The 25,103-nt window shown below is 41.0% G+C and overlaps 10 protein-coding genes and 1 non-coding gene across 11 annotated transcripts; 6 read left to right on the top strand and 5 right to left on the bottom strand.

The window, feature by feature from the left end:
• Positions 1 to 498: 498 nt before the first annotated feature.
• On the top strand, positions 499 to 2,247 carry ZYRO0A13530g (cryptochrome/photolyase family protein; the record flags this gene model as incomplete). The annotated part of the gene is made up of 1 exon (XM_002494901.1): positions 499 to 2,247. One exon carries the CDS (start codon positions 499 to 501, stop codon positions 2,245 to 2,247), a length of 1,749 nt encoding a protein of 582 aa, XP_002494946.1.
• A 364-nt stretch (positions 2,248 to 2,611) lies between these two features.
• On the bottom strand, positions 2,612 to 2,693 carry ZYRO0A13508r. Its single transcript has one exon. It is a non-coding gene; the product is annotated as a tRNA-Ser (tRNA).
• A 694-nt stretch (positions 2,694 to 3,387) lies between these two features.
• ZYRO0A13486g (Hsp20/alpha crystallin family protein) lies at positions 3,388 to 4,083 on the top strand (the record flags this gene model as incomplete). Its single annotated transcript, XM_002494900.1, has 1 exon — positions 3,388 to 4,083. The coding sequence occupies one exon, from the start codon at positions 3,388 to 3,390 to the stop codon at positions 4,081 to 4,083; it is 696 nt and encodes a 231-aa protein (XP_002494945.1).
• A 183-nt stretch (positions 4,084 to 4,266) lies between these two features.
• ZYRO0A13464g (uncharacterized protein) lies at positions 4,267 to 5,679 on the bottom strand (the record flags this gene model as incomplete). Its single annotated transcript, XM_002494899.1, has 1 exon — positions 4,267 to 5,679. One exon carries the CDS (start codon positions 5,677 to 5,679, stop codon positions 4,267 to 4,269), a length of 1,413 nt encoding a protein of 470 aa, XP_002494944.1.
• Positions 5,680 to 6,891: 1,212 nt separating this feature from the next.
• YDC1 (alkaline dihydroceramidase) lies at positions 6,892 to 7,845 on the top strand (the record flags this gene model as incomplete). The annotated part of the gene is made up of 1 exon (XM_002494898.1): positions 6,892 to 7,845. One exon carries the CDS (start codon positions 6,892 to 6,894, stop codon positions 7,843 to 7,845), a length of 954 nt encoding a protein of 317 aa, XP_002494943.1.
• Positions 7,846 to 7,879: 34 nt separating this feature from the next.
• On the bottom strand, positions 7,880 to 9,565 carry ELP3 (Elongator subunit ELP3; the record flags this gene model as incomplete). The annotated part of the gene is made up of 1 exon (XM_002494897.1): positions 7,880 to 9,565. The coding sequence occupies one exon, from the start codon at positions 9,563 to 9,565 to the stop codon at positions 7,880 to 7,882; it is 1,686 nt and encodes a 561-aa protein (XP_002494942.1).
• A 527-nt stretch (positions 9,566 to 10,092) lies between these two features.
• On the top strand, positions 10,093 to 17,706 carry SEC16 (COPII coat assembly protein SEC16; the record flags this gene model as incomplete). The annotated part of the gene is made up of 1 exon (XM_002494896.1): positions 10,093 to 17,706. The coding sequence occupies one exon, from the start codon at positions 10,093 to 10,095 to the stop codon at positions 17,704 to 17,706; it is 7,614 nt and encodes a 2,537-aa protein (XP_002494941.1).
• Positions 17,707 to 17,817: 111 nt separating this feature from the next.
• MBA1 (Mba1p) lies at positions 17,818 to 18,714 on the bottom strand (the record flags this gene model as incomplete). The annotated part of the gene is made up of 1 exon (XM_002494895.1): positions 17,818 to 18,714. The coding sequence occupies one exon, from the start codon at positions 18,712 to 18,714 to the stop codon at positions 17,818 to 17,820; it is 897 nt and encodes a 298-aa protein (XP_002494940.1).
• A 229-nt stretch (positions 18,715 to 18,943) lies between these two features.
• Positions 18,944 to 21,412, top strand: BRO1 (Bro1p; the record flags this gene model as incomplete). The annotated part of the gene is made up of 1 exon (XM_002494894.1): positions 18,944 to 21,412. The coding sequence occupies one exon, from the start codon at positions 18,944 to 18,946 to the stop codon at positions 21,410 to 21,412; it is 2,469 nt and encodes an 822-aa protein (XP_002494939.1).
• Positions 21,413 to 21,452: 40 nt separating this feature from the next.
• Positions 21,453 to 22,781, bottom strand: SEN54 (tRNA splicing endonuclease subunit SEN54; the record flags this gene model as incomplete). The annotated part of the gene is made up of 1 exon (XM_002494893.1): positions 21,453 to 22,781. One exon carries the CDS (start codon positions 22,779 to 22,781, stop codon positions 21,453 to 21,455), a length of 1,329 nt encoding a protein of 442 aa, XP_002494938.1.
• A 599-nt stretch (positions 22,782 to 23,380) lies between these two features.
• On the top strand, positions 23,381 to 24,928 carry PCH2 (Pch2p; the record flags this gene model as incomplete). The annotated part of the gene is made up of 1 exon (XM_002494892.1): positions 23,381 to 24,928. One exon carries the CDS (start codon positions 23,381 to 23,383, stop codon positions 24,926 to 24,928), a length of 1,548 nt encoding a protein of 515 aa, XP_002494937.1.
• Positions 24,929 to 25,103: the final 175 nt, after the last annotated feature.

Below are 25,103 nucleotides of genomic sequence, written 5' to 3'. Positions count from 1 at the left end.
TCAGTGATTTCTGAAATTCATCAGTTCTTTGAATCCATGCCATCCACGTTAATTTTATGCTATCATATTTCGCAATCTAAAACTGTTCGGGGTACTAGTAGGTATCAGTCATTGGTAGAGCCTCTTAAGATGAGGCTTTCATAGTTTTTCCTCTCGATTATATATGTGATTATTTAGTTAATTAGCATTTCCGGAGTTTTCAATAGAGGAACGGCTGAAGCAAAAACAAAAAAAAAAAAATAAATATCGAAGGTAGACAGACAGTCGGACTGATCGAGAGTTAATAAATGACAATCATATTTCCAAAAAATAACATTAAAATTGCTAAGGCATTGTACAGTAGTCTGGAATTATCATCTTGGATTCGTAATCAATCCTATCGATTGCGAGGGTAAAAAAAACCAAGTACCTTTTATTCCTCCTCTGACGTAATGATATAACTTTCCGCAGAGCAAGGGGCTAATAGAATTACCATCGTCAGCTTTTTAGACATAAAAGATGGTGAAATTAAGCAACGTAACATTTCTCAAGTCAGTTTCTCATACTGTAACAAGACGATTGATTTTCAAGATGGGAAAGAGAGATTATTCTGGTGAAGAACAGTCTCAGAATAAAAAACAGTTCTATGATTCACGCAGGTACATTTCACCGGATTCCACCTACTACCGCAACCCAATTACTGAGCAAGAAGCACAAAAATTTGATGACGGTAAAAGGAGGAAACCCTTTGATTTATTACAGGATTTGATGAAAAGTCAAAAGGCCGATGTTGAGGCTAAAACGGTCATACATTGGTTTAGAGAAGATTTAAGGATCTCTGACAATACTGCTTTATGCAAAGCCATTGAAAAACAACAAACCGATAAATCCCAATTGGTTTCTGTATTTACCATCAATAAACACGACTGGATAGCCCATCTTGACAGCAATTTTAGACTCACCTTCTTGTACAATGCACTTAAATCGCTACACAAGGCTTTATTAGAATTATCGATCCCCCTATACGTCATTGAATTCAATCCTGAGGAACCTACACTTTCTAATTCTACGACTTTTGCCCACTGGTTCAAAGACCAATGCCTTCGATTATCCAAAGGCAAACCTCTTTTCCTTACCGCTAATGCAGAGTACCCGACAGATGAGTTGTACAGAGACATTAAGATATTTGGTACTACTGATGAAAGGTTTCAATTTAACGTTTTCCATGATACTTGCATTGTAGAACCTTGCATCTTTAAAACTCAACAAAATATTCAATATTCGGTTTTCTCCCCCTGGTACAAAAAATGGTGTGCACATCTGATGGATAAAAAGCCTAATGATAGCTTAGTAGCAACTTCGCAGGTGAAAAAAATTCAATACAACGAAAAGGCCTTTCTGCCTGATCTTGATTTCCAATTACCCGCCGAATTCACCGCTCAAGGCAATGTCGCTGAAGCTTCTGAAGAAGCTGCAATTTCTAGGCTGAGGAAATATTTAGAAGATGGTATCGACAAGTATCCGGAAAAAGACATTCTCATCCATGAATCTTCTTCTCACATGAGTGCGTACCTTTCTGTGGGAGTTATAAGTGCTAGAACTGTGGTCAACGAAGCATTCCATCTTGTACCAGGTGATAAATTGGTGGGTAAAAGTCCCAAAGATATGATCCCGATGGAAGAATTCATCAGAGAAGTCGCATGGAGAGATTTTTACAAGCACACTATGAGTTTTTGGCCTTATTTGTCAATGGATCTTCCATTCAATTTAGCTTCAGAAAACATGAAATGGATCAATGAAGAACCAAATTTTGAAAAATGGTGTTACGGTAAAACAGGTGTTCCCGTTATTGATGCTATTATGCGCAAATTGCTTCTAGAAGGCTACATCAATAATAGAGCAAGGATGATCACTGCCTCTTTTCTTAGCAAGAATCTTTTGATAGACTGGAGATGGGGAGAGCGTTGGTTCCGCAATCGACTAATTGACTGTGATCTTGCCTCGAATGTAGGAGGCTGGGGCTTTCTATCCAGTACAGGAGTGGATGCACAACCATATTTCAGAGTATTTAATATGGAGCGACAAAGTCAAGCATTTGACCCCGATGGTGAATTCATCAAGAGGTGGGTTCCTGAATTAAAAGATGCTCACAATGTTCATAGTTTAGTCCAAAAGGCCAAAAGTTATCCAGAGGCCATTGTTGATCTAAAGGGAAGTAGACAAAGAGCACTTGATACATATAGCCAAGGTCTATATCAGGAAAAATGATCCCCTTCCATTTGTACCAAAATTTGAACCGCGGTATAAAAAACAAATTCTTCCAACCCTTTGTATTTAATCTTCGAATTTTTATCAGTATCAAAGGAATTGGGCTGCCCAAGCAATTTATCGTGATGATACTGGTTTAGGCCCTCTAGTGATTTAAGACTGATAGTCTTTCTGCAAGATACTTTTCAGCAGAGCACAGAGGTACATGGGTAGTTTTGTCAGTAGTACCAAATTTATTAGTTTATCCTTAGTTTACATAATATACTGGGCCAAATCCACGAGAAAAGGCCGTTCGCTGTAAGAGATTCGAGAGATTAATCATGTTTGGCATAGATATGTGATCTAAGATCAAAAAAATTAATCGCGACAACTGCAGGATTCGAACCTGCGCGGGCAGAGCCCAAAAGATTTCTAATCTTTCGCCTTAACCACTCGGCCAAATTGTCTCTTGATCTACTTTGAGATGTAGAAGACAGTGAAGTTCTCTGGGCAAGTTTATATGATTTGACTCTAGACTTAATTCTAGGTGCTTCTGATTTCACCTAGAGACACCTTATTGCCAGGAAGCAATCCACTAACTTCTTTCCCTTTTCTGGTGGTGGAGGCATTTTAATTTCACCCATATTCAGGAGCAATTTGCAGAGGCGTGTGATCGAATCCCATCTTATCTCCCGAACATTTTGGCAAATCCCAAGACATTCTCCTCCCCTGTTTTCCATCTCGTTGTAACGTCACAGCTATAGAAAGTCGTTCTAATGATGCATCAACTCCTTATACAAGGGAGGAAGTGAACACAACAGGAAGTTTCGAGTACATTCCCTACAATACCAAGTGGTGGTAAAGCACATCCCCGACTGTGTAAGGATCTTCCTGCCTTTCTCCCTGTATTGGGAAACATGGTTCCCCTTATCATGTATGTCTTTCTTGGAATTTTCATGAAAAGCGTTGAATTTTCTCTGGGGCGGTTTGCAACGCCGTTTAAAGGGTAAGTCGTATTGAATGGGATCTGCAGTGCATGGGATGCCAAGGATATAAATACGCTGGTCGACAGAGATGGTCATCCAATATTCGATGGTTCAGATCGTCAGAGAATTGACCAAGTATATATAGACACGCTAGGTTTATTTGACTGAGATCGCTATGTCATTCAACACACCATTCTTTAGTTTTTTTGACGCAATCAACAATGAAGTTGACAATTTCAACAGAGCGCTAGGTAACTACAATTACAACGATTACAGACCCAGACGTGGATTGCCATCTAACAATAGGTATGGTAACAGAGGATATGGTAATAGATCTAACAACAGACCTCAGGGACGCGAACTTCAAAGGAGAGGTAATAACAGTAACAACAACTTTGGAGCCTTGACGAAGACCGACTGGGACCCATGGTTCGGCGATGAAGACGAAGACTGGGGGTTGCTGCCAAGTTCTGATTTTGGGGACTTCGGTAACGTTGGTATTACACCGCCAGTGGATCTATTAGAACACGATACCAACTATGAGTTGAATGTTACCGTCCCTGGTATTAGAAGCAAGAGTAACATCAACGTTGATTACCACAGAGATTCTAATCAAATTGAGATCTCCGGTGAAGTGCCACCTGTGTTTACTGAGGAAAACCGTGACAAGGTCAGGATGCAGGAAGTTGCATCCGGTAGCTTCAGACGTGTGCTTCCACTGCCAAAATACCCCGGTGTTGACGCTGACAAGATTAAGGCCGATTACTCTAGCGGCATCTTGAAGGTTGAAATTCCAAAATTGGCACCAACTGGACCTAAAGAGGGTGTCCACAGAATCGAAATCTCTTCTCAGGACTCTTGGAACGAATAAGCGGAGGCCCTAAGCATGATTGGTTAAACAGTTATCTGGTATAGTTGTTTAGTACCAGTATATGATTATGGATTAATGATATATACGTACATAGACGTGAGTCACTGTTCGATTATAAACTACAAATTTGGGCTTTTACTGTACTCATTAGTATTCATATTTCTAAAATTTCGTGAAGAGCGTTCATCGATCTCTTCGCTCATTAGCCTTGTCGAAATTGAAAAATCGGTTCCCAAGAGGCGTATTGTTAACCATAATGTAAGGTGTTAAGCCCGTACTACCGTTATAATTAGCAGAAGGAGCTTCACTTTGAGATTGACCGAGGTGTCCCGTTGCTGCACTTGGTGGATTCGTACGCCAATCCGGAAACATTGATGAAATTGCAGGCGATGGTACCATCAGATCGTGTGCATACTCTGTTGGCCCACCACCACCAATATTAACTCCGGAAGCCGTCAGGCCCATTCTATTATTACCAACACCACCACCACCACCACCACTGCTACTACTGCTACTAAAAGTAGTTCCAGCACCTGTATTAGAAACTGTTCCACCTGGTATTGGCGGTACTGTGCCCGCTGGTGTAACAGTGCCTCCATTACCTGCCGCTGACATCATCGCGGGTCTTAACCTTCCGGCCTGAACACTGCCATTGCCTCCCATGGTTCCGCCTGCATCCCCACTAGGTATTCCCTGTAAAGGTGTGGCCAGATAGGGCGGAAATGCGGGTGAACCGGTAAAAACCGGCGGCAACTCGTAGCCGCTAAACAATCTTCCCTTATTCTCATGCTGTTGTTGCTGCTGCAGCAGGGATCTATGTGCTGGTTGTGGCTGAGACGGCTGTTGAGGATTTTGTGATTCTTGCTGTTGATGTGGCGGTTGTGGTTGCGATGAGGAAGAGGAGGATACCACAGTCGCTTGTTCTCCCGGAGGGCTTCCCTCATATCGTACAGAACTCGTCGTGCGGCTTACAAGGGCAGGGTTTGCGCTAGTACCATTGTGTTGAGAAGTAGGCGTAGAAGATTCGCTTCTTATTACATTGCCGTAGGAGGTGTTGTTGTTCGGAATCTGTACGCGCAATACGGGTCTCTGCGGTGGTTCTTCCTTCTCCGGATTTGTCTGCGCAGTGTATAACGATTGAAATTGTCGTTGTACGTGCTGTTGTAAAGGATTGTTAAACGCTGGCGATGGAGTCGTTTCCGACGGTGAGGGCTGTGGTGCACGTGATTGCACTTCCATTTTAATTCTCTTGTCCGGATCGTGAGGACCTCCCACGTCATCATCTCTAATTCTCTTTTTCTTCCTGTCCGAAAGATTAATTTTTTGTTTTTTTGCATAATGGCCAAAATCTTTCGGTTCCTTAACATCATGAACCAAGTCTGTTCTGTGGTAGTACCTTAGCATTTCCTCCACATCTACGCTGGAAAACTCGTAGAAAGTGTTATTAGATCCCAGTATTATCACGGCAACATCTACTTGACAAAGAACTGCTAGTTCGTGAGCCTTTTTGAAAAGACCTGCTTTTCTCTTGATAAATGTAACCGTACGATTACGCTCTTCATGAATTGGTTGAATTTCTATCTTACGTCTACCCATATTGAGATGTCTGAAGGTTTTCTAGCTGTCTTCTACTCTATACTATATTGTACTCTTTTTTAAGATCTATGGTGTTTGTTGGTGTGTGGACGATGGGAGCTGCTATATTTAACGTTTATTTTTATGAGGTACAATGCAAATGTTAAAAAATAGAAGTCACCCGCACAGGAAGTCCGAAGACCGGGTAAGCGTCGGTCGAGAATGGTGAAAAGTATATTTTGACACCATTTTTTCCCCGGTCTACGGCGGTTAACGAAGCAATCTCTCAATAGTGGTTCCACATTTGCCCTTAAATGTGAGCGCCGTTAAGGATGTCGCATTTTACTGAGGGTGCGGTTGGTGATCTAACTGATCATTGACACATTCTCGTTTAGAAGTTGCAATCATTTTAATATTTCGGTAACGGATAAAGTTAAAGTCGTCAATCAAGCGGGTTTATCCGGTATAGATGTTTGTCAGTTTTAAGGGGCCTGTGGAAAGATTGGGAACCTAGATCGATTTTTCCATACGAGGCTCCGCTTATTAAGTTGGTGTTTCTTCGGCGTTAGCTACTACAGAATCTCCCTTATTATAATTTGTTGTACGAGGAGGATGAACATGAATTACATCTGTAAGACTATCGAACACTTTATTAGAAATCCGGAATTAAGTGCTATGCAACAGAGATTGTCAACACATCGGTAGATATTTTTTCCAGGGGTTGACATACCTCAGTGGCAGCGGCTGTAACAGTTTGAGTTTTAAGCAAAGGTTCTGTATCAATCATTAGATTCAGTCCTCCTGTACTTGTGGATTCATTTGTAGAGGCTTTGGGCATTTAATTTACTCCCGAAGAAACAGATTTCTTGAAGGAGCCCCGCCAGCTACATGCGTTTATTTAATTGGTATATATATTCATTTGTTTGACGTAGATCACATAGTGCTAAAGCCACACGAAGCTGAGAGCAAAAAGGCTTGGCAAACCCGAAGTTGAAAATGGGTTGGATTGTTCTGATAATCGCTTTCGTTTATCATACAGTAATCCCCTAATGATTTAATCTAATCCAACAAATCGTTTGAATTCCTAAATGATTTTTCTTGATTACTATTCGCTGGTTTACCAACCTTACATTCCCATGTTTTACGAGTCAAAATACCCCAGATATTTAAAGAAATGGCTACTCCCACAAGCAGAGAATTGAATTCTATGAACAGGATAAAGATCTAGTGGTAATGCTTGGACTAAGAAAACCATATCCTCCAGAACCAAGTCAAGGCTATTGGGGCACAATAACTTCTACAATAGATTGGTGTGAAGAGAACTATGTTGTTTCCCCCTACATCGCCGAATGGTCAAATACCATAACAAACAGTTGCTTTGTCTTGCTGGCATTGTATACTACGTATTGTTCAATAAGAAATGGGTTAGAGTTTAGATTTCATTTGATCGGATTCGGTTTTGCTCTGGTCGGTGTGGGATCATGGTTATTCCATATGACTTTACAGTACCGCTATCAGTTGCTGGATGAACTACCCATGATCTACGCTACTTGTATCCCCACATGGTCATTGTTATGCGAGAATCGAGATACTTTACAACCCGGTAGTAACATTCGTAAAGCTCCCTTGAAAAGACAGTTTAATATTGGACTTTCCTTAACCATTTTTGTTTTAATATTGACTTTGGTCTATTTGGTTACACAAATCTCGGAAATCCATCAAACCGTTTATGGCGCATTTACAGTAATAGTGGTCATACTATCAGGGAAATATGCTCATGATTATGTGAGGGACGATTTGGCTAGAAAAAGCATGTATCAATGTATGGCCTTAGGAATGTTACTTTTCTTCATAGGATTCGTCTCTTGGAATATGGATAATCAACTGTGTTCATTTTGGATTCACGTAAGGCGTGAATGGCTAAAATTGCCGCTAGGGATGTTTTTAGAACTTCATGCTTGGTGGCATCTTCTAACTGCCGCTGGTGTCTATTGTTATATCGTTTTCCTACAATATTTAAGAATTCAAACTCAAGGTTTGAGCCACAGATACTTACTCATTTGGAGGTGGGGATTTGTACCTGAACTAATTCGAAAAAATGACAGAGTGCATACAAAATATTCTTTGCAATTTGCAGGAAGCTGTGTGAATGCGAACTTACAATACAATAAGGGGAAACGGTTTTAATACAGATGTTTTTAAATATTTCTTTTTACATATTTTAGTCATCACAGCTTATACGCTTCGACATGTATGGACCATCAAGATCGTAACCCAACTTGGTGTAGTAGTTCCTAACACCGACACCGGAGATCACTGATATTTTCTCAGATCCATGCTCTTCCCTAGCGATACGTTCTGCTTCTTCCATCAATAAAGTACCAAACCCTTGATGTTGAAATTTACGAGGATCTCTAGAGTGTAGTGGTACCACACTACCATAAACGTGTAATTCTCTAACAATCGACGTTCTTTGTGAAGTAAACTCTTTACGGTAAGTGTAACGCTTACTGGCTTTACGCAATCGTAGCAATCCGATTAAGATATCTTTCTTTGGATCTTCATAGGACAAAAATGTTTCCCAGCCACCATTGGCATAATAATCCCTACGAATTAATTCTACTTGATCAGGTTGTACTTTATGATGAACTTCTTGGATACCGACCTCTCTCGTACGCACGTCTCGACATTTAGTACCGAAATCTTTCATTCTCGCCAAAGCTAATTCTCTTAAATTACCATTATCCACACCAGAAGTAACCAATGGCATTGGAATATCTCTTTGCACTCTGTAAATTCTAGTCCAAGGTGGCACAAGTGCTAGGATTCTTGCAACGAGATCCACCAATGCATTAGCGTTGTAAGACTTATACCTACCAGTTTTCCAAAGTTCGTAAAGACCGGTACCTCTAATCACTAAAGTGGGATAAATCTTCAAACCATCTGTACGGAATGCAGGATTTTCGAAATATTCCTTGAATTGTTCAATATCACGTTCCATACCAACGTTGGGTAAGTCAGGCATCATGTGAGAGACCACTTTGTAACCACAATCTTTGGCGACACTGAACGTCTCACAAACTGCCCTTACAGTATGACCACGATTTGTATCTCTAGCGACATCCTCGTAGATGGATTGAACACCAATTTCTAATCTTGTACAACCGTATTTTAAAAGATCGTCTAGATGTGTTTGAGTACAATAATCTGGACGTGTCTCGATGGTAATACCAACACATTTAGTCAAACTTTGCTGTGAATATTGAATAGCTTCATCAATATCATTACCATTGTAGCCTGAAAGTGCATTGTGTAGTTTAGTCACAAAATCTTCACGATAATCCTTTGGTAACGACATGAAAGTACCACCCATAATGATATATTCTACTTTATCAATAGAGTGACCTAATTGTTTCAATTGTTCGATACGACCACGAGCTTGTTCATACGGATCGTAACGAGCTCTAATGGCACGCATAGATGTTGGTTCATAACCGGTATAAGATTGAGTAGAATATTCAAAATCAGAATCAGGACCACCTGGGCAATAGACACAAATATTCCCCGTATATGCGATGTGTGGACATCTGTGTGGCTTGCACATGACAGCGATAACAGCTATACCTGAAGCGGTTCTCACGGGTTTAGCTTTTAATTTAGGTAATAAATATTTTTTATACTGGTCTGGAATGGCATTAATGACATCTGTAAGTCTTGGCTGTTGTTTCAACTTGTATTTCTTGGAATATTTTGTGATAAGTCCGTTCAAATTAATCTCTGATGTCTTACCAGATGTAAGCGAACCGGTTAACTCTAATGTAATATCAGCACAACACTGAACGAATCTCTCCTTTTCAGGAGCCAGCTTGGGCTTATTAGTTTTAGGACCCTTACGACCAGGAGCCATGATCTATATGGGTTTCTTCACCTTTTTCTTTGCTTGCGATGAGCTGGATGTAGAATACTTAATCAGTTTCTTTTCTGACTTTAGATTTTTTTTCATTGATATCTGAATGCGAGCTTCGGTTATATCGTGATGTTAGGATGTTTGGTCTCGTGATCACTAATTTGGACTAAATACCATACTTTAAGGAGATGATTGAACGTCAAAAGCTCAAGGAATTATCTGGCCCTTTTGCAGCTTATCTTTTGCCGCTTACTTTTTACCGTTCTTCTTTTTATTGAATATTTGGGTAACTTTCTATCACCCCATTACGTATTTGATGACTATGCGCAGTAAGGCTCAGAATAAAAGATCAACTCTGAAATCGTGAATACACCTAAGCATATAGAGAAACGCTAAGACAGATAACATTGATAAGGGTATAATAGAGGTCAATTCTCACTGTGTAGCATTTTTTGCATTTTCTCTATTTTACCAGCGAATGGATAAAGTACTGGCTGTTACAATCCTTTGAGTAGAAACGAGATATTATGACAATGGACGCTAAAAGAAGGAAGAATCAGAAGAAGAAGTTAAAGCAGAAGGAGAAGAAAGCTGCTGCTGATAAGGCAGCTGTTGGGGAATCAATTACCAATGGGGATGAATTGGATGCGGCCGTTGACCAGGCAGCTCCCTTTGTTGTAGATAGAGTCGCTGCTGAGGAAGTCGTTCCACACATTTTCAGAGACGGAAGGGAAGAAATAATATCACAGGATGAAGTAGATAGATTGGGATCACCACAGATTGTGCCAGAACCTATGGGACAGGCAATGGAACTTGCAGTGGATTCGGATTACGAAGAACTGTCACCAGACCAACGATATGACGAAGAAATGAGTAGGGGACAAGATTCAAGAGATGATAATGATGATGATTATGATGACGGGGAGGAAGCTATAGAAGAGTTTGGTGATCTGCCTATTAGTCGTCTCCCAAGTCAAAAACACCATAGATCTGCATCTGCATCTGCAGCTGCAGCTGCTCACTTATCAGAAGATACATCAGAAAATGACGTACTTCTTGAAGGATCCATCGAACGTAGAGTAAGTTTGCAGATTAAAAGACAGTCGATGACAGGAATGAAACCAGATGAGGCAGCAATAGTTTCACAACAACAAGAGGCTTTGCAACCGGTAGCAATCAGTGGATCATATCAAGGGAATGGAATTCGTTTCAATTTACCAGATAATCAAAATCAAGAATCGGGAAATGATCAGGAATCAAGGATACAAAATAGCTTTCCTTTCCCCTCAAGGAAACATACAATCGATCGGTCACTTTCGCCAAATGAACTACCACAAGACCAAGGGAAACCGGAAATCGAAGAACAAGTCGAACACATACAGGATCAAGAAAAAACGGATCAAGAAACTGGTGAAACTAATGAACGGGGCCCTGTGAATACAATAGAATCGGACAAGGAAGCGTCCGTAGAGCAAGAAAATGTAGAAACACAGGGAAGTGAAGATCAAGGAATGAGGCGTTCAACTGAAGATGAGGAGCCAGCTCAAGCGAAGCCACATGAAAACATTTCAGATATCCCGGATTCAACAGTTCAGTCATCACCACCTTCATCAGTAGAAAAAATGGAACAAGAGGCTACTTCTGAGTCTTTGAATGAAAATGGAGCTTCTGCACAACCAGAGATTCCAATAAAGGGAACTGGTGAGCCAGTAAATAATGACAATCAAGTGGATGAACTGTTTAGTGGAGTAGACACTGGGGAATCCCAAGAACCCATGCCTTGGGAGAACCCCGAACCCACTGATAATGTTTTAGAAAATGCATCATCCCCTCTAGAGACAGAACAAAATGAGGGGGTTAAACAATCTGTTTCTCAACAGTACTCGACGGATGATCAAGCACAGGAAAAAAAGCTTAATACCGAACAGTCGTCCGTAAATGATGTTGTGCAAGAGGTGTCTCAAGCTAAGAGTGCACTGGGTAAGCCACAACAGGTTTCAATAGAGTCGGTACAAGATCCATCAATATCTGAGACACATACGAATGAGTCCGTCCCATCTTCAAATGTTGTTTCCTCACAAGGACCGACCCAAGTGTCCGCGGAAGTCGCGGATCATATGTCAACAGCATTGAAGGATGAGCCACCAGAGTCCGGTAATGAGGTAGATGAGCTGTTTGGGGGGTCCTATGGAACTGAGGAACAGGAGAAGATGCCATGGGAAACTTTTCAACCCGCTGAACCCACCGCAGAATCTTCAGCGACGAGTCCTGAGGAGAAAGATGATTCCGAACTTAATGAAGGTCAGGAAATTCAAAAAAAAGATGATTCAGAATTAACTCAAAATCAGGAAATGCAAACAAGGACTGCAAAAAACGCCCATGTTCCTGAAGAATCAAAACAAGAACATGTTGACACACTGTTTGATGATCCGGGTGATGATAAGCGGGAGCTAATGCCCTGGGAAACTGCTGAAGCAAATAGTCAGGATAATACAATGGGGGATGATGCGAAGAAAGATAATGAGAAGGAGTTTCAAGATCAAAGAGCAGTGCGAAAGTCTTCGGAGGATAATGGCCAAGTTGATGCACTCTTTGGTGAATCAAGTGAGATAGAAGAGCCAATGCCCTGGGAAGCTGCTGAAGCGAATCGCCTGGAAATCACCAAAGATGTTAGCGCTAATGGTAGCCAGGAAAATGATCAACAAAAGCCTTTAGTTGATGCAGGTCAGGTAGATGCGCTTTTTGATGAGTCAGAACATGAGCCAATGCCATGGGAAGTTCAAGTACCAGCTCAGGCCTCTGCTCAACCTCAACCTCAACCTCAACCTCAACCTCAACCTCAACCTCAACCTCAACCTCAACCTCAACCTCAGCCTCAACCTCAACCTCAACCTCAACCTCAACCTCAACCTCAACCTCAACCTCAAGCTCAGGCTCAGGCTCAGGCTCAGGCTCAGGCTCAGGCTCAGGCTCAGGCTCAGGCTCAGGCTCAGGCTCAGGCTCAGGCTCAGGCTCCATTTGATAGCCAATCAACAAATGAACCAAATCCCGATATTCAGCAGGGAAAGGTCGAACCCAAGAAATTTTCATTTTTGGAGAATGATGATGATTTGTTGGATGATGATGATGATAGTTTTCTGGAATCAGACGAGGAAAATGCAGATGAAAAGGAACAAGTTGTGCGAACAGTGACTTCTGAATTAACCAATAACCAACAAAGGCTGACTGAACAACCTCAGACTCATACTAGCAGTGCTGCTGCTTCCTCCCTCAACTCTCCAACTTTTTCTCATGAGGCAACCTCGAGATACAAACCAAGTAATATACCTCAGGCAAATGGTCAGAACCTGCAGCACCATGGGTTCCAAACTGTTGTGCCCCCTCAGGCGGTAAGAGCAAATACTGGTACCAGCATCGTTCCCCCTCAACCCCAAGTGTCATCTGGTTTAGGTTCTCAGCAACGTAACATTGTGGAGGGCCAGAAGGTCATCGAAAAGATTAATCAAGAAAAGAAAAAATCAGATGCATTTGATTTTCCTATGGATCTGGTTAGTAAGAAGGCGGAAAAGGTTCATGCTAAACCTGTAGGAGTCCCTTCTTCTCATTTTAGTTCTCCTCCGCCATTTGAACTGGGTGGTCAGGCGCCACCAAGAAGCAGTAGAAATAACTCTGTCGCATCTTTACCAAGTAATCCATATGCTGCTGTAGCCAATGCCTCTAAGAGTAAAATACAGTCACCATTACCCCCTCAAGGTGTCGTTCTGCCCCAAAATACATTGCCATTGGGTAACCAACTGACAGCCCCTCAAGCTGTCCCATTGCCTGGTAGCCGAAAATCATCTACGAGGTCGCAGTATGCGCCCGCTGTTAGAACGAGAGGGTTCTCTAATGTGTCAGCTGGTGGCCCGATATCAGCAGGAGCATCAGCATCGCTTCCTCCAGGCTTTTCAGTTTCTCCCCCACATGTTCCAGTCGGACCAGCAAGTAAGTACGCTCCAAATTCTCCTTCTAAAGCAGCAGTCTACCCTCCAGCTTCGAGTGTCGCAGGTCCAATGAGTGCTAAACAAGCTGGGGTTCCTCCAGTAAATGTCGGGGCTTCAGTTAACGGACCTTATGCACCACCAAATATGAGCAAGCCGTTACCTATTCCTTCTGTATTTCCTAAGCCCGTTGGCAATGTTCCACCCCAGCAGGCTCAGAATTTACCTTTACCCAATGCTCCGCCAATGGCGGCTCAAAATATACCTTTTCCTCCTTACGGCGCTAATGTTACCACTGCTGGAACAAGTGCAGCTCCAGAAGCTTTATCGCCTGCTGGAGCTTCTGCCAATGTTGCTCCCCCCATAAATGGTAGAGGAAGACAGACAGCAAACAGAGTACATGCAAGATCAAATTCAAGCGTTTATGCTCCTAACCAAAATGAATATACTTCGAAGTATGCTCCGACTGTACACCCTCAATATCAGTACACATCACCCCCTGCAGGACCTGTTGGAGTTCCAAATCCTTTGTCTACCATCAATGCCTATATGAAGTCAACTCAACCTCAAGAAGTTAGTAGACCGCATGATGCGCAAATACCTAGGCCAGTTGATAATGAGGCTCTTTCACAGCATCAGTTCCCTCTATTTAGTTGGAGTTCTTCTGAAAAATTTCTTTACGGAATTTCCAGTGAAAATGGTCAGAATGCATATCTCCTTGGGTCAAGTTCGTCAGTCCAAGACTTCAAACTTGTTAATGTGGATACAGTTTTGAACTCCAAAAACTTTTTGAAGTCTTTCCCTGGTCCTTTGGTTAAGAATAAAACAAAAGGGAAGGATCTACAGAAGTGGTTAGAGGATCATGCAGATGAATTCTCTGACGATAATAATTTAGGTTTGACGGTATTATCTCTTTTAAAATTAAAGTTGACCGATAATATAAATTTCAAGGATATTTCAAGGGTCTTGTACAACTCCGATGAGTTATTCCTCTATTTGTCTCAACCTGTTATGCAACCCAAGCAATTACCAAGTGCTGGTAAGTTGGATGCAAATAATCAGATGAGGATATCCGCTTATTTGCAAACTGGTGGACAACAAGAAGCTCTCCAACTTGCGTTGGAAATGAAAGATTTTTCTATGGCTCTGTTAATAGGAAGTTTGATGGGTAAAGAAAAATGGTCTGAGGTGGTTAAAAGCTACTTAGCCAGTGAGATCGAAATAGCCGCTGATGACTCCATGTTTTTAACCAATTTGCTTTCTTTGGTTTTCCAAGTTTTCGTTGGGAGCTCTAAGACTGCTTTCCAGGAGTTTTATGTCAATGAAGCAAAAGGCAGATGGGCCCTAGAAAATTGGAGAATGGTGGTAGCCGCTGTGCTTAACAATGTTACTTCTGGTATCGCCCCACCTACATCCGGTAACCTTGAAGTTCCGCCAGTTGTGGTTGAATTTTTGGTGGAATACGGTATTTTTCTATACCGTAAGGAAATGAAGCTACCTGCTTGCATTCTATTTATGATTGCGAACTTACCACTATCTTCAACTCCAGTTCTTCCTAACGTTGACGTGAAGTTTGAGTTTGTTGGCAGTCCATATTCTCTAGAGGGTATGATATTTTCAGAAATTTATGAGTTCTGTGTTGCAGATTCCAAAGCCTTCCCCGTCTTAATCCCACAAAAACTTCACCATGCTGCCTGCTTACAGGAGCGTGGACTCACGACTGCAGCATCAAAGTATACAGATTATTTGAGTGGCACCTTGAGAAATCTTCCGAGAAAAGACGCTTTCTCAATTAATCTAACTAACCAACTGAACAACTTGAATGCCTCTATTGCAGGTACTTCTACAGGCTGGTTAGGTAAGCCTAAGCTAAGCAGTGTATGGGGTCATTTGGATAAGTCGTTTAATAAGTTTATTGGAGGCGACGATGATTCCTTGATGAAGAAATCTTCCGGTAAAAAAGTGTTTGATGGTTTCACACCCGTATCCTCTAGGAACAATTCTACAATTGATTTGAGTCAAACTCCATTTGTTCCTTATCAGGGCCATTCAAAAAAGCCTTCTTACGGTCAGTCGGACCCAATTATCCCTGCACAGGTTATTGGACATAGTCCAATTCGTAATCCGGTTCCCATCGAGGAAGTCTATGGAGGTAAAAGTCAACCTGAACCACATGTTCGTCGCCCATCGAATGTGAACAACTATCAAGGTTCTCCGAAGGTTTCTCAATATGCTCCCTTGCATGCAACATCTTCAGGGAGTGCACCTCCTCAACTGAGAAGAGTTCATACTATGCAACCTATTGGGGGTGTATTCCCCTCTTCTTCGGGTTTCTCTCCAGAATCTTCGAATAATGTTCCAAATTTCCAACAAGAATTTCCTCCTTTCAGCGGAAAAGCTCAGGAAACTTTGGATTCTACTCTCTCAGATGGTGAGAAACCCTCAATGAAGAAGTCACAGCACTATAGTTCAACTCCAAATCTTTTGAGAAGATCTTCAGCTGTTTCTGATACTTCTTCAGTTCGCAAGGGAAGTGTAAACGCAGGAAAGAGATTGGCCGATGTGTCATTGTTAGGAGAGCAATTGGAGGAATCATCTGAGGAGAGCGATTTACCTCCGGAAATTTTACCAAAGAGTTCTAGTCGTAAGATTGCTAACGATGGTCATCAACTTTTGGCTGAGAGACCATTTTTGGGAGCTCATTCCGTGCTCCATGGTAATGAGAGTTCTCCTGTTTCAACGGTAGCCACAGAAAGTGCCACGGAGGAAGATAGTGACACTGAGCGTACCGTTCTACGTAATTATCAATCCTCATGGGCGGTACCACCCCCAAGGGATAGTCCTTCAGTAAGCTCAAACCCCCCAGCTATGGTTGAAAAAAGTTCTGGTGAGACTTTGAGAAAGCCTGATGGACGACAACTGCCTCCAGTCTCTGCCAATAGCCCACCAATTGCGTCACAATCGGTGGATGGAAAAACACCTGCGGCGGCTACGAAGAATGAGGCTGGTCTTGGGATTAGAATGGAAGCATCTGAACCTAATTCCATCTCTGGAGGTAAAGTAAACCCACCTCCTATTATTAGAACTAATCCATATGCAACCAACAGCCCTGTAAGGAAAGCTTCGTCTAGTAGGAGGTCTTACCTTCCGAAGGGTGTCGCCCAAGATACATCTCCTGCACTCAAAGCCCAAAGTACCCCAGAGGTGGATGTCAATGGCTTGGGTATGTTTGTGGAAGAAACTGGGGCTTCCAAACAGGTTAAAGAAGATGAACTTGTTAACAGTTCCTCAACACCTCATGAAGCTTTCTCCACACCCGCCTTGAAGCAAGAGAGTTCAACAACTGATAGGCCTAATCCAATCAGTAGATTTGATCCGGCGAAGGAACCGGAGCAAGTTTCTACGGAGACTTTCGAACCTGTAATCAAGAGAACTCCCGAAGTCAGGGCATTTTCCCCAATGGTTGTGCAGCCTCCTGAGACTCAATATGATGATGTAGTAGAAGATGAGTCAGAAGATGAGGATGAGGATGAAGTGAAACGTAAGCAAGAAGAAGAAAAGAAGGCCAAAGAGGAGGAGGAGGAAGAAGAACGTCGTGAGCAAGAAAGAGCTGAAAAGGCTAAAAAGGACAGAGAAAATAAAGAGAAATCTTCTAGCGGTTGGTTCAGCTGGTTGAAGAAAGATCCTAATGAGAAGAAGCCAATCAAAGCCAAGCTGGGTAATAAAAAGAGGAATTTCCATTATGATGAAAAATTAAAACGTTGGGTTAACAACAATGCAACCGAGGAAGAAAAGGAGACGTTTTCCACCCCACCACCTCCTCCTCCTGTGGTTAAACGTATGGACAATGGTCCAAAGACCAAGCCTCGCTCTGGAAGTCTGACTGCTCCTCCTAAACCTGTACCTGGTCCTGTGGCTCCTAAAAATCCTATCACTGGTGAACCGTTGGCGTCTCCTGCCCTCTCTGCTACCACCAGTCATAGTAGCTCTGAAGTATCATCAGTAGCTCCTCCATCTTCTAGTAATTCCGGTGTCAATTTAGCAGGGAAGAAAGCCAATGGTCTAGATGATTTACTGAACTTAGCAGGAGGTACTGCTGGCTCCACAAGACGTAAGAAGAAGCCAGGTAGAGGTTATGTCAATGTCATGGAAACGAAATGATTTGTAGTGAGATATTTTATCTTCTAAAGTTTCGTCCTCATTTCTTTATAGATTATAAAAACGAGAATAAGATCACAAAAGTATTTACACGATTTAGAATATATGCTCCTATCATTGAGGGGGCAGTCTGAACAAGTCTCCGCTCATTTTCATCCTGTGGATGGCGGCTTGAGTACTGTCTTCTAAGTTCTTTGGTAATTTACTGTCTGGTCGACTTTCGAAAACGGAGCCCATGAGAATGAGGTTGTTGGTGGAAGCATCACAAAGATAAACTAAATAATCCACCACGTCTCTGTCCAACTTGTCGGTATTACCAGATTTTTTATTCAACTTAATTAATCTCTGTTTTGTATTAAATCTGTAGATCAATTGAATATGTTCCAATGGTCTACCAGGAATCATCATCGCTTGAACAGAAACAACTTTAGGAACTTCATTAAATTTGACCAATTGCCATTCCAATTGCATATGTTTGGGTAATTGTTTTGATCTGGCTTCAAGAGCTTCCTCCACCCATAGAGAAATTTGAGACTTGACGTTTGAAACCTTTTTTTGGGCAAATGCAGTATTCACATTCACATAGTTTTGAATGGCTCTATTCTTCCAAAGTAAGAAATTTGGTTTTAATCCAGATTGGTAGCGGAAAATACCCACTTGCACTGTGTTCAAACCTAGTGTATAAATCCTTCTTATAAGTGCATTAAATACCACAACTGGGTGTGAAAAAACGCTAGGTAAATTACCAATTGATGGAGGAACATATACTTCAGTAGAGACACCTAGATGTCTTGCATTGAAGTCCACAGGAGTTTTATTGGCCTTGGAATTACTCTTTTCAAGTATGACCCTAGTACTGGAAAGAGGACGAACTTGGATACAGTTTTTGTACAGAAGTGGCTTCGAAGTTAAGCCTAATGTGACGGATTTGATCATGATACTAGAAAGCAGTGATCCGAGTCGAGGATAAGGGCTACAATGATGTGGATGAAGCTGGTCAATCAGATGCATCGTCTTCAACTGTTCTTACGTAGATTTTTTCATCAGATGTTGAAGAGCATTTCATGATCATGTGAATCTCACGTGACTCCATAAAATATCTGATCACATGATATTCACGTGCTTAAAATGGCACCTGTTCATCTTTAACGTACAGGGGTTGCCTTGGGTGAAGACTGAAATCTAAGCTTTTGGAGCCGTACTTGTCATCAAGATCACAATATAGCAGCTCTAATCGGCGATGAAAGCGTGTCTAGCTACCTTGAAGCTCAAGGATACTGAAGCTATTGATTGGAAAAAGGGCTTAGTCTCCTATTTGAAAAGATCGTATGGTTCTGCACAGTGGTCACAGTTCTACAACGACAAGTTGGCGGGTGAATTAAATCATCTTAGAAACAATGCAAACGGAGAATTGGCATTAGAAGCGTTACTGGAGCAGAATTTCATCTATTATGCCTTTTTAGAACAATTACATCTCCGTATTGGAAATAACAGTCCACAACTAAGACTCCATTTTACTTGGTATGAAGCTGAATACGATTCTGCACTCAAGGCTCAAAAACATTCGCAGTACAACGTAATCTTGGAGAAATCGTGCATTCTTTACAATATTGGTGCATTGCTTACGGAACTGGCAAAAGAAAAAGTGAATAAGGATTACAAGGCATCGTTAACCTATTTAATGAATGCAGTTGCATGTTTCGAATATCTTTCTGAAAACTTTTTGAATTCCCCATCCTTGGATTTACGAGCAGATATTACCAAATTCTTGGCTGAACTCTGTCATGCACAGGCTCAAGAATTGTTTTTGTTGAAATTGATAAATGGTCCAGATCCCACTAAGCAAGCTTCACTCGTGAGTAAACTATCTTATGCTGCAGCATCACTTTACGAGACCTGCCATGGGTTTTTTGAGGATGAAGATGAAGAGGTTAGAGATTACGGTGATATCAAATGGAGGTCGCTCGTTACTTGTAAAATGTTTTTTTTCAAAGCAGTAACTGCTTATTACTATGCCGTTGCTCTTGAACAGCAGAACAAGTATGGTGAGGCTATAGCATTTCTGAATTTGGCTGGTGATTACCTTGTATCGTCTTTACCCTATAAAATCAGTTTGAAAGAATTTATAGATTTCACTGGTTTCAAAGAAGAGTTGGAGGATAAAAAGAGACAGGTGACAAGGGATAACGATTTCATCTATCATGATGCCATCCCGCAGAGTGTTCAATTAGAAGTAATAAAATCGATGGATGCCGTGAAATCTACTAGTTTTCCAGGACAGTTGGAACCATATGTGAATATGGTCGCAGAAAAATGCGATACGCTGTATCAGGGAATCGTGCCCATGGAGATATATGAAAAGGAAAGTATCTATTCAGAGGAAAAGGCACGTTTTCTAAGAAACGAGATAGATGTTGCGGAAACTGCCAATTGGGAGTACACTTCCTACATGGAATTTACTAATTTACCGAAATTTATAACTGATATGGAGGCTAGGTATAAAACTGGATCCACTTCGGGTTCCGGTAATCCTCAAGTGGATATGATGAAAGATCAATTGATTTCCTGGAGCAGAACCGTCCAAGATAGTAAATTCAATGATGTAGACGAACAGATGAGGAAAATCAATGAAATACGACAAAAGATTATGAATACTTTGTCTACAATGCCTCCTGAGCAAAGGGAGAATACTGTCAAGTTGAAGTCTGCTTTATTGGAGGCTTCTGAATCTGACGATAAGCTTTTTTCATTGGTTAAACCATTCATTCCAGAGCTTAAGTTATTAAAGAATAATGAAGTACTCTGGGCAACTTGGGGTAAATTTGAGGTAGACAATTCCAATCAGCCTAGTCTCTTAGATATAGATGACACTAAGACGGAGGCAGTACTTTCAAAATTGGGTAAATTAAAGCAATTGTGTGAAGATTTGAGGCTACTCAAGGAGGAACGTGGAAGAAGTCTAAGTGAATTGAAGGAGGAAGCTAACAATGATGACATTACCAAAAAGATTTTGGTTAACAGAGGTTCTACAGATTCAGAACTCAAACATATGTTTGAAGTAGAATTGGAAAAATTCAAGCCTTTCAGTGCTAGAGTCGAGGCTACTGTTTTCAAACAATCTGCTACCATCTGTGAAATGAGAGCAGAGCTCGATGAAATTTCTAAGCTTTCTGGTGTGGAGGACGCATCAGGGGAAGAGAAGCTACGTATGGAGGAACGCCAGAGATTCTTTGATAAAATACAAGAAGCCGTAGCAAATTTTGCTGTCTTTTGTGCTGATTTGCCAAAGGGATTGGCATTTTATGACTCTTTATTAAAGATCAGTAAAGGTCTTGCGTCCTCGGCGGCTTCACAACCTGTGGTGCAACCGCTCACGGGATCCGCTACAAATAGTAACGCTGATCCTCGTCAAGTGAATCTAGAATCTCAATTCAAAAATTTAAATCTTTCATCTTCCATCCCCGCTACACCTATGATACCTCCGAGAACCTATGGTAGCAGTTTTGTGCGTCCTACAGTAGAGACCACACCAGTATTTGGCAATAACAGTTCACTTGCACCTCCTGTTCCTCCAAAGGAGTTTGGTCCACGACGTTCTCTACAGCAAGAGTTTGAAAAGGAGGAAAGGGAGTTGCAACAAAATCCAACTTCCTTTTACAACAGACCGTCAGTATTCGATGAAAATTTGTACTCCAAATTCAGTGGGTAGATATCATTATTAGAACTATGTATTAAAGGGGCGAAAAGGCTTATAAAGTTGGCTTTTTAGTTGTTAGTTGTGGTACATACCAAACGTTTTCAGAACCAAAATCAGTTTCCGAGATTTTGATAAAACTTATCATACCATCATCCATAACCGCCAAGAGGAAACTACGGAATCCATTTTTCAGCCGTATCTTTTGTTGAACTCGTGGAGATTTAGGCTTAGGTTTCCTCTTTGGTTTCACCTTCTGTGATTTTTTGGAATCTGCGGCAACACCGGCATTCTTTGATTTGACGTTAGCTACTGTTTGACTTCTTAATTTACCATCGTGATAAGAATGGTCATCCCAATCCCATTTATCGTCAATTTCTGATAAAAATTCAAATTTGTAGTCCAGGTATTGAAATATTTCCTGTAATTCGTGATAAGTAGGAAAATGTTGATTTGGGTCGTTTTTGTTGTAGATGACAACTTGAAAATCAGGAATACCAGGGCTTTTCTTTTTGAAATCCGTTCTCGGTTTCCAAACATTTAAGCTAATTGGAAAAGCGGAAGGTTTCTTGGTCATACTTCCAAATCTTGTTCGTCTCAATTCTTCTTCAGTTCTTGGTGCTCTATAAGACGGTATCAATTGGTTTAAACTCTGATAGATTTGAGGATTTGAGGTGTATCTGTTTAACCAAAATTTCCAGGGACTGTAAAAGATCGTATTATGTATAGTTTTCCTCCATTCAGGTAGCAGGTTCCAGGTATTCGAAAGAGCTTGTCCTGAATTTTTCCCAACTTTAGGTTCAAAAAATGAGTCTAAAGAGTTATTGGTGGGCATTACGATAAACCCTAGCCTTTTTAGATGTTCAAATACAAAGAATGTATCCAATTCCTCCTGTGATTTGAACAGCATGTAAAGGTCTTCAATGGTTAACGGGAGTTCTTGGTTTATCCAATCGATACCATCCATTTTGTAAAAGGGCGTTATGCTACCTCTTTCAGCTAAATATACAAATTCATGGAATTCCAACCAAACTGTCCCATCTCTATGCATTTTACCCAATGTATGTAGGAAATTACCTTTTGGTCTTAATACTAAAGCTTTATGTTCATGGGGATCGTAATAGGCCTTTACCAAGTTTTTAACCACTGAACCTCTGGCAGAATTAGATAAAGTGTCAAACATTGCCTTTCTGGCTCTGTACAGTAGTAGTTCCTGTACATTAGTACCATCAGGTTCATAATCCTTCTCACCTCTCTTGGGCAATGTAGATGATCTTATCGATAACTGAGCAGCTTGTGACCAATCTTGAATTAATTCATCGTCTTCCAAATCGGAATCAGGGGCTGTATCAAGCCTGATATCCTGTTCCTCGTCCTTTTCCATTGAAGAGAAACTCGACTGAAATCCAATTAACAACCTTCCTTTTAATATTTATGTTAAGCCATTATATAAATATAAAATTACCGTATCGTGTATAAACTTTTTCGAAAACGTATGAAAATTCGCATCGTTAGCTTTAAAGCTTTGTAGTATTACAAGATGGACACTCGCAACCAGAACCGCACTTGCATCTAGTTGGTTTGCCATTTGCTGTCTTGCCACTACAACAGGACATTTGAGTTTGAGATTTAGTTTCAACTGATGCAGATGTCTTTTGACATTCAGACTTGACACTGTTTTGAGAACTGCAGCAGGGCATAGTGAAAGTGATTATAGAAGCAGACCCTTGAAATTGTCGAGGATAGTATCAAGAGTAGTCATGTAGGATTTTTTTGAGTTGACCTATCTTTATACCTTTCTTAAATGTGTTGAAGGTCTACTGATAAGCGAGGCGCCCGGCTCTGGTTACCGGAAACGGAAGTTCGGCGGGTTACCCGTCCCTTCCGGGATATAAAACGCGGGAAAGCTCGGCGGTTAAATTTCTATACCATTTGCCACCACATCAAGAACGGCGGCAAAAACGAGACGTATAAGGAATAAGAATGGTATATATAGTTGATGCGCACATTAGAGGCAGTACGGTTCAATTAGTACGACATGCTCTAAAAGAGGAGACGGAATCAAGAAGCAGGTTTCAAGGAGATCTCAAAGGATTTAAAGCCCCAGCGGCTACTCTGTCTCACAAGATGCATGTCTTTTACAATGTTTTAAAGAAGGTAATAGGGAAGAGATTGTCCAGATATGATGATAAGGAGTTGGAAGACTTGGTATTATTCTCAGATACACTTTTAGCTGAGGGACATGGCAGTATTGAAGTTAGGGATCCTCCGACAGTAGCACAGGAAAGAATTATTAAAAGCTTAATTAAAGTAATTTTCCACCAGATGTCTGTAAGTAAAACTGATGATGTTGATCAAGGTCAGGCCAACCTTCTATTATCACTTTTCATCAGTAAGATTTACTGTGATAAATTTGTGGAAGCTTCCGTGATAATTGCGTCTCAAGGTAGATTGAATGACTCTGTACATGCAGTGGTGAACCTATCTGAGGACATTAGCGCTTCTCGAAAAAAATCAGTATCTTTGAACAAAAATTTCAACATAAATTTGTTTTGCTGTTTGGAGGACGTCCCAAACTTCTTCCAGGAGAGTAAATTGTTATCAGAAGAGTTCGACAAGATCGATTTAGATGGTGAAGAAGATTCTGAAGGTGATACTTTAGGTACAAGTCTAATACCATCAGGAATCATGAGCCATTTACCACTGTCGAGACAAACTTTATCACAGACGAGAGTAACATTACTACCATCAAGGGAACTCGAAGGTCTGTGGGAATCACTTTATTTCGATGACAGAATTAAACAACGAATGTACAGTTATGCGACCATTGCCCTAAAAATTGCAACTTTTACGAACGCGGCTAATGAAAACGGATCTAGCGCATTTGCCAACAATAAGCTTTTACTTGTGCAGGGACCTCCAGGAACTGGTAAGACTACCATCTGCAAGGCATTGTGTCAAAAATTGTCTATTCGTAAAGATTTCTCCTCTGATGTTGACCCTATCAGTAACAATTATAAAGGTGTTGTTATTGAAATCTCATGTTCCCGAATCTTCTCCCGATGGTTTGGGGAATCATCGAAAAATCTGGCCACTATATTTGCAGATGTGGAAAATCTGTTAAAATTTCATCAAGAGGATTGTTCATTTGTTTGTCTTTTGATAGACGAGGTGGAAGCCATTGCATTTTCAAGAAATAGTCTAATGAACAAAAACGAATCAACTGATGGCGTCAGAGTTGTTAGTACCCTCTTAACTCAATTAGATTTACTGAAAAAATACAATAATTTTTTAGTATTGGCCACTTCTAACCTTGTGGAATCGTTAGATCCTGCTTTTATCGATAGAGCCGATGGTGTGTTCTATATCGGTAATCCTTCAAAGGGTGGTATTGCCAAAATATTAACATCGAGTCTGGATGACTTAATTTCAAAAAAGGTACTTTTATGTGAAGAGCCCAAATCTACAATGGAAAATCCCATTTACAAAGAAGCATTAATGACAATTGCAGAGAAATGTTCAGTATGTTAATGTTTGACACCTTCTATTATATCCGATAATTGCGTTTTTTACGGCTACTAACAATTGAATAGACCATTGGGGTAAGCGGTAGGATGTTAAGGAAATTACCGTTGATATGCCTCTCAGAGCATTTTCAAGAACTGCCTGTTAGGTTGGATAATTTCGTATTAGCACTTGCACATTC

The sequence above is a fragment of the Zygosaccharomyces rouxii genome (genome assembly GCF_000026365.1).
Source record: "Zygosaccharomyces rouxii strain CBS732 chromosome A complete sequence".
Lineage (NCBI taxonomy): Eukaryota > Fungi > Ascomycota > Saccharomycetes > Saccharomycetales > Saccharomycetaceae > Zygosaccharomyces > Zygosaccharomyces rouxii.
Note: the sequence above shows the minus strand (reverse complement) of the source record. Positions and strands in the feature narration are given on the sequence as shown.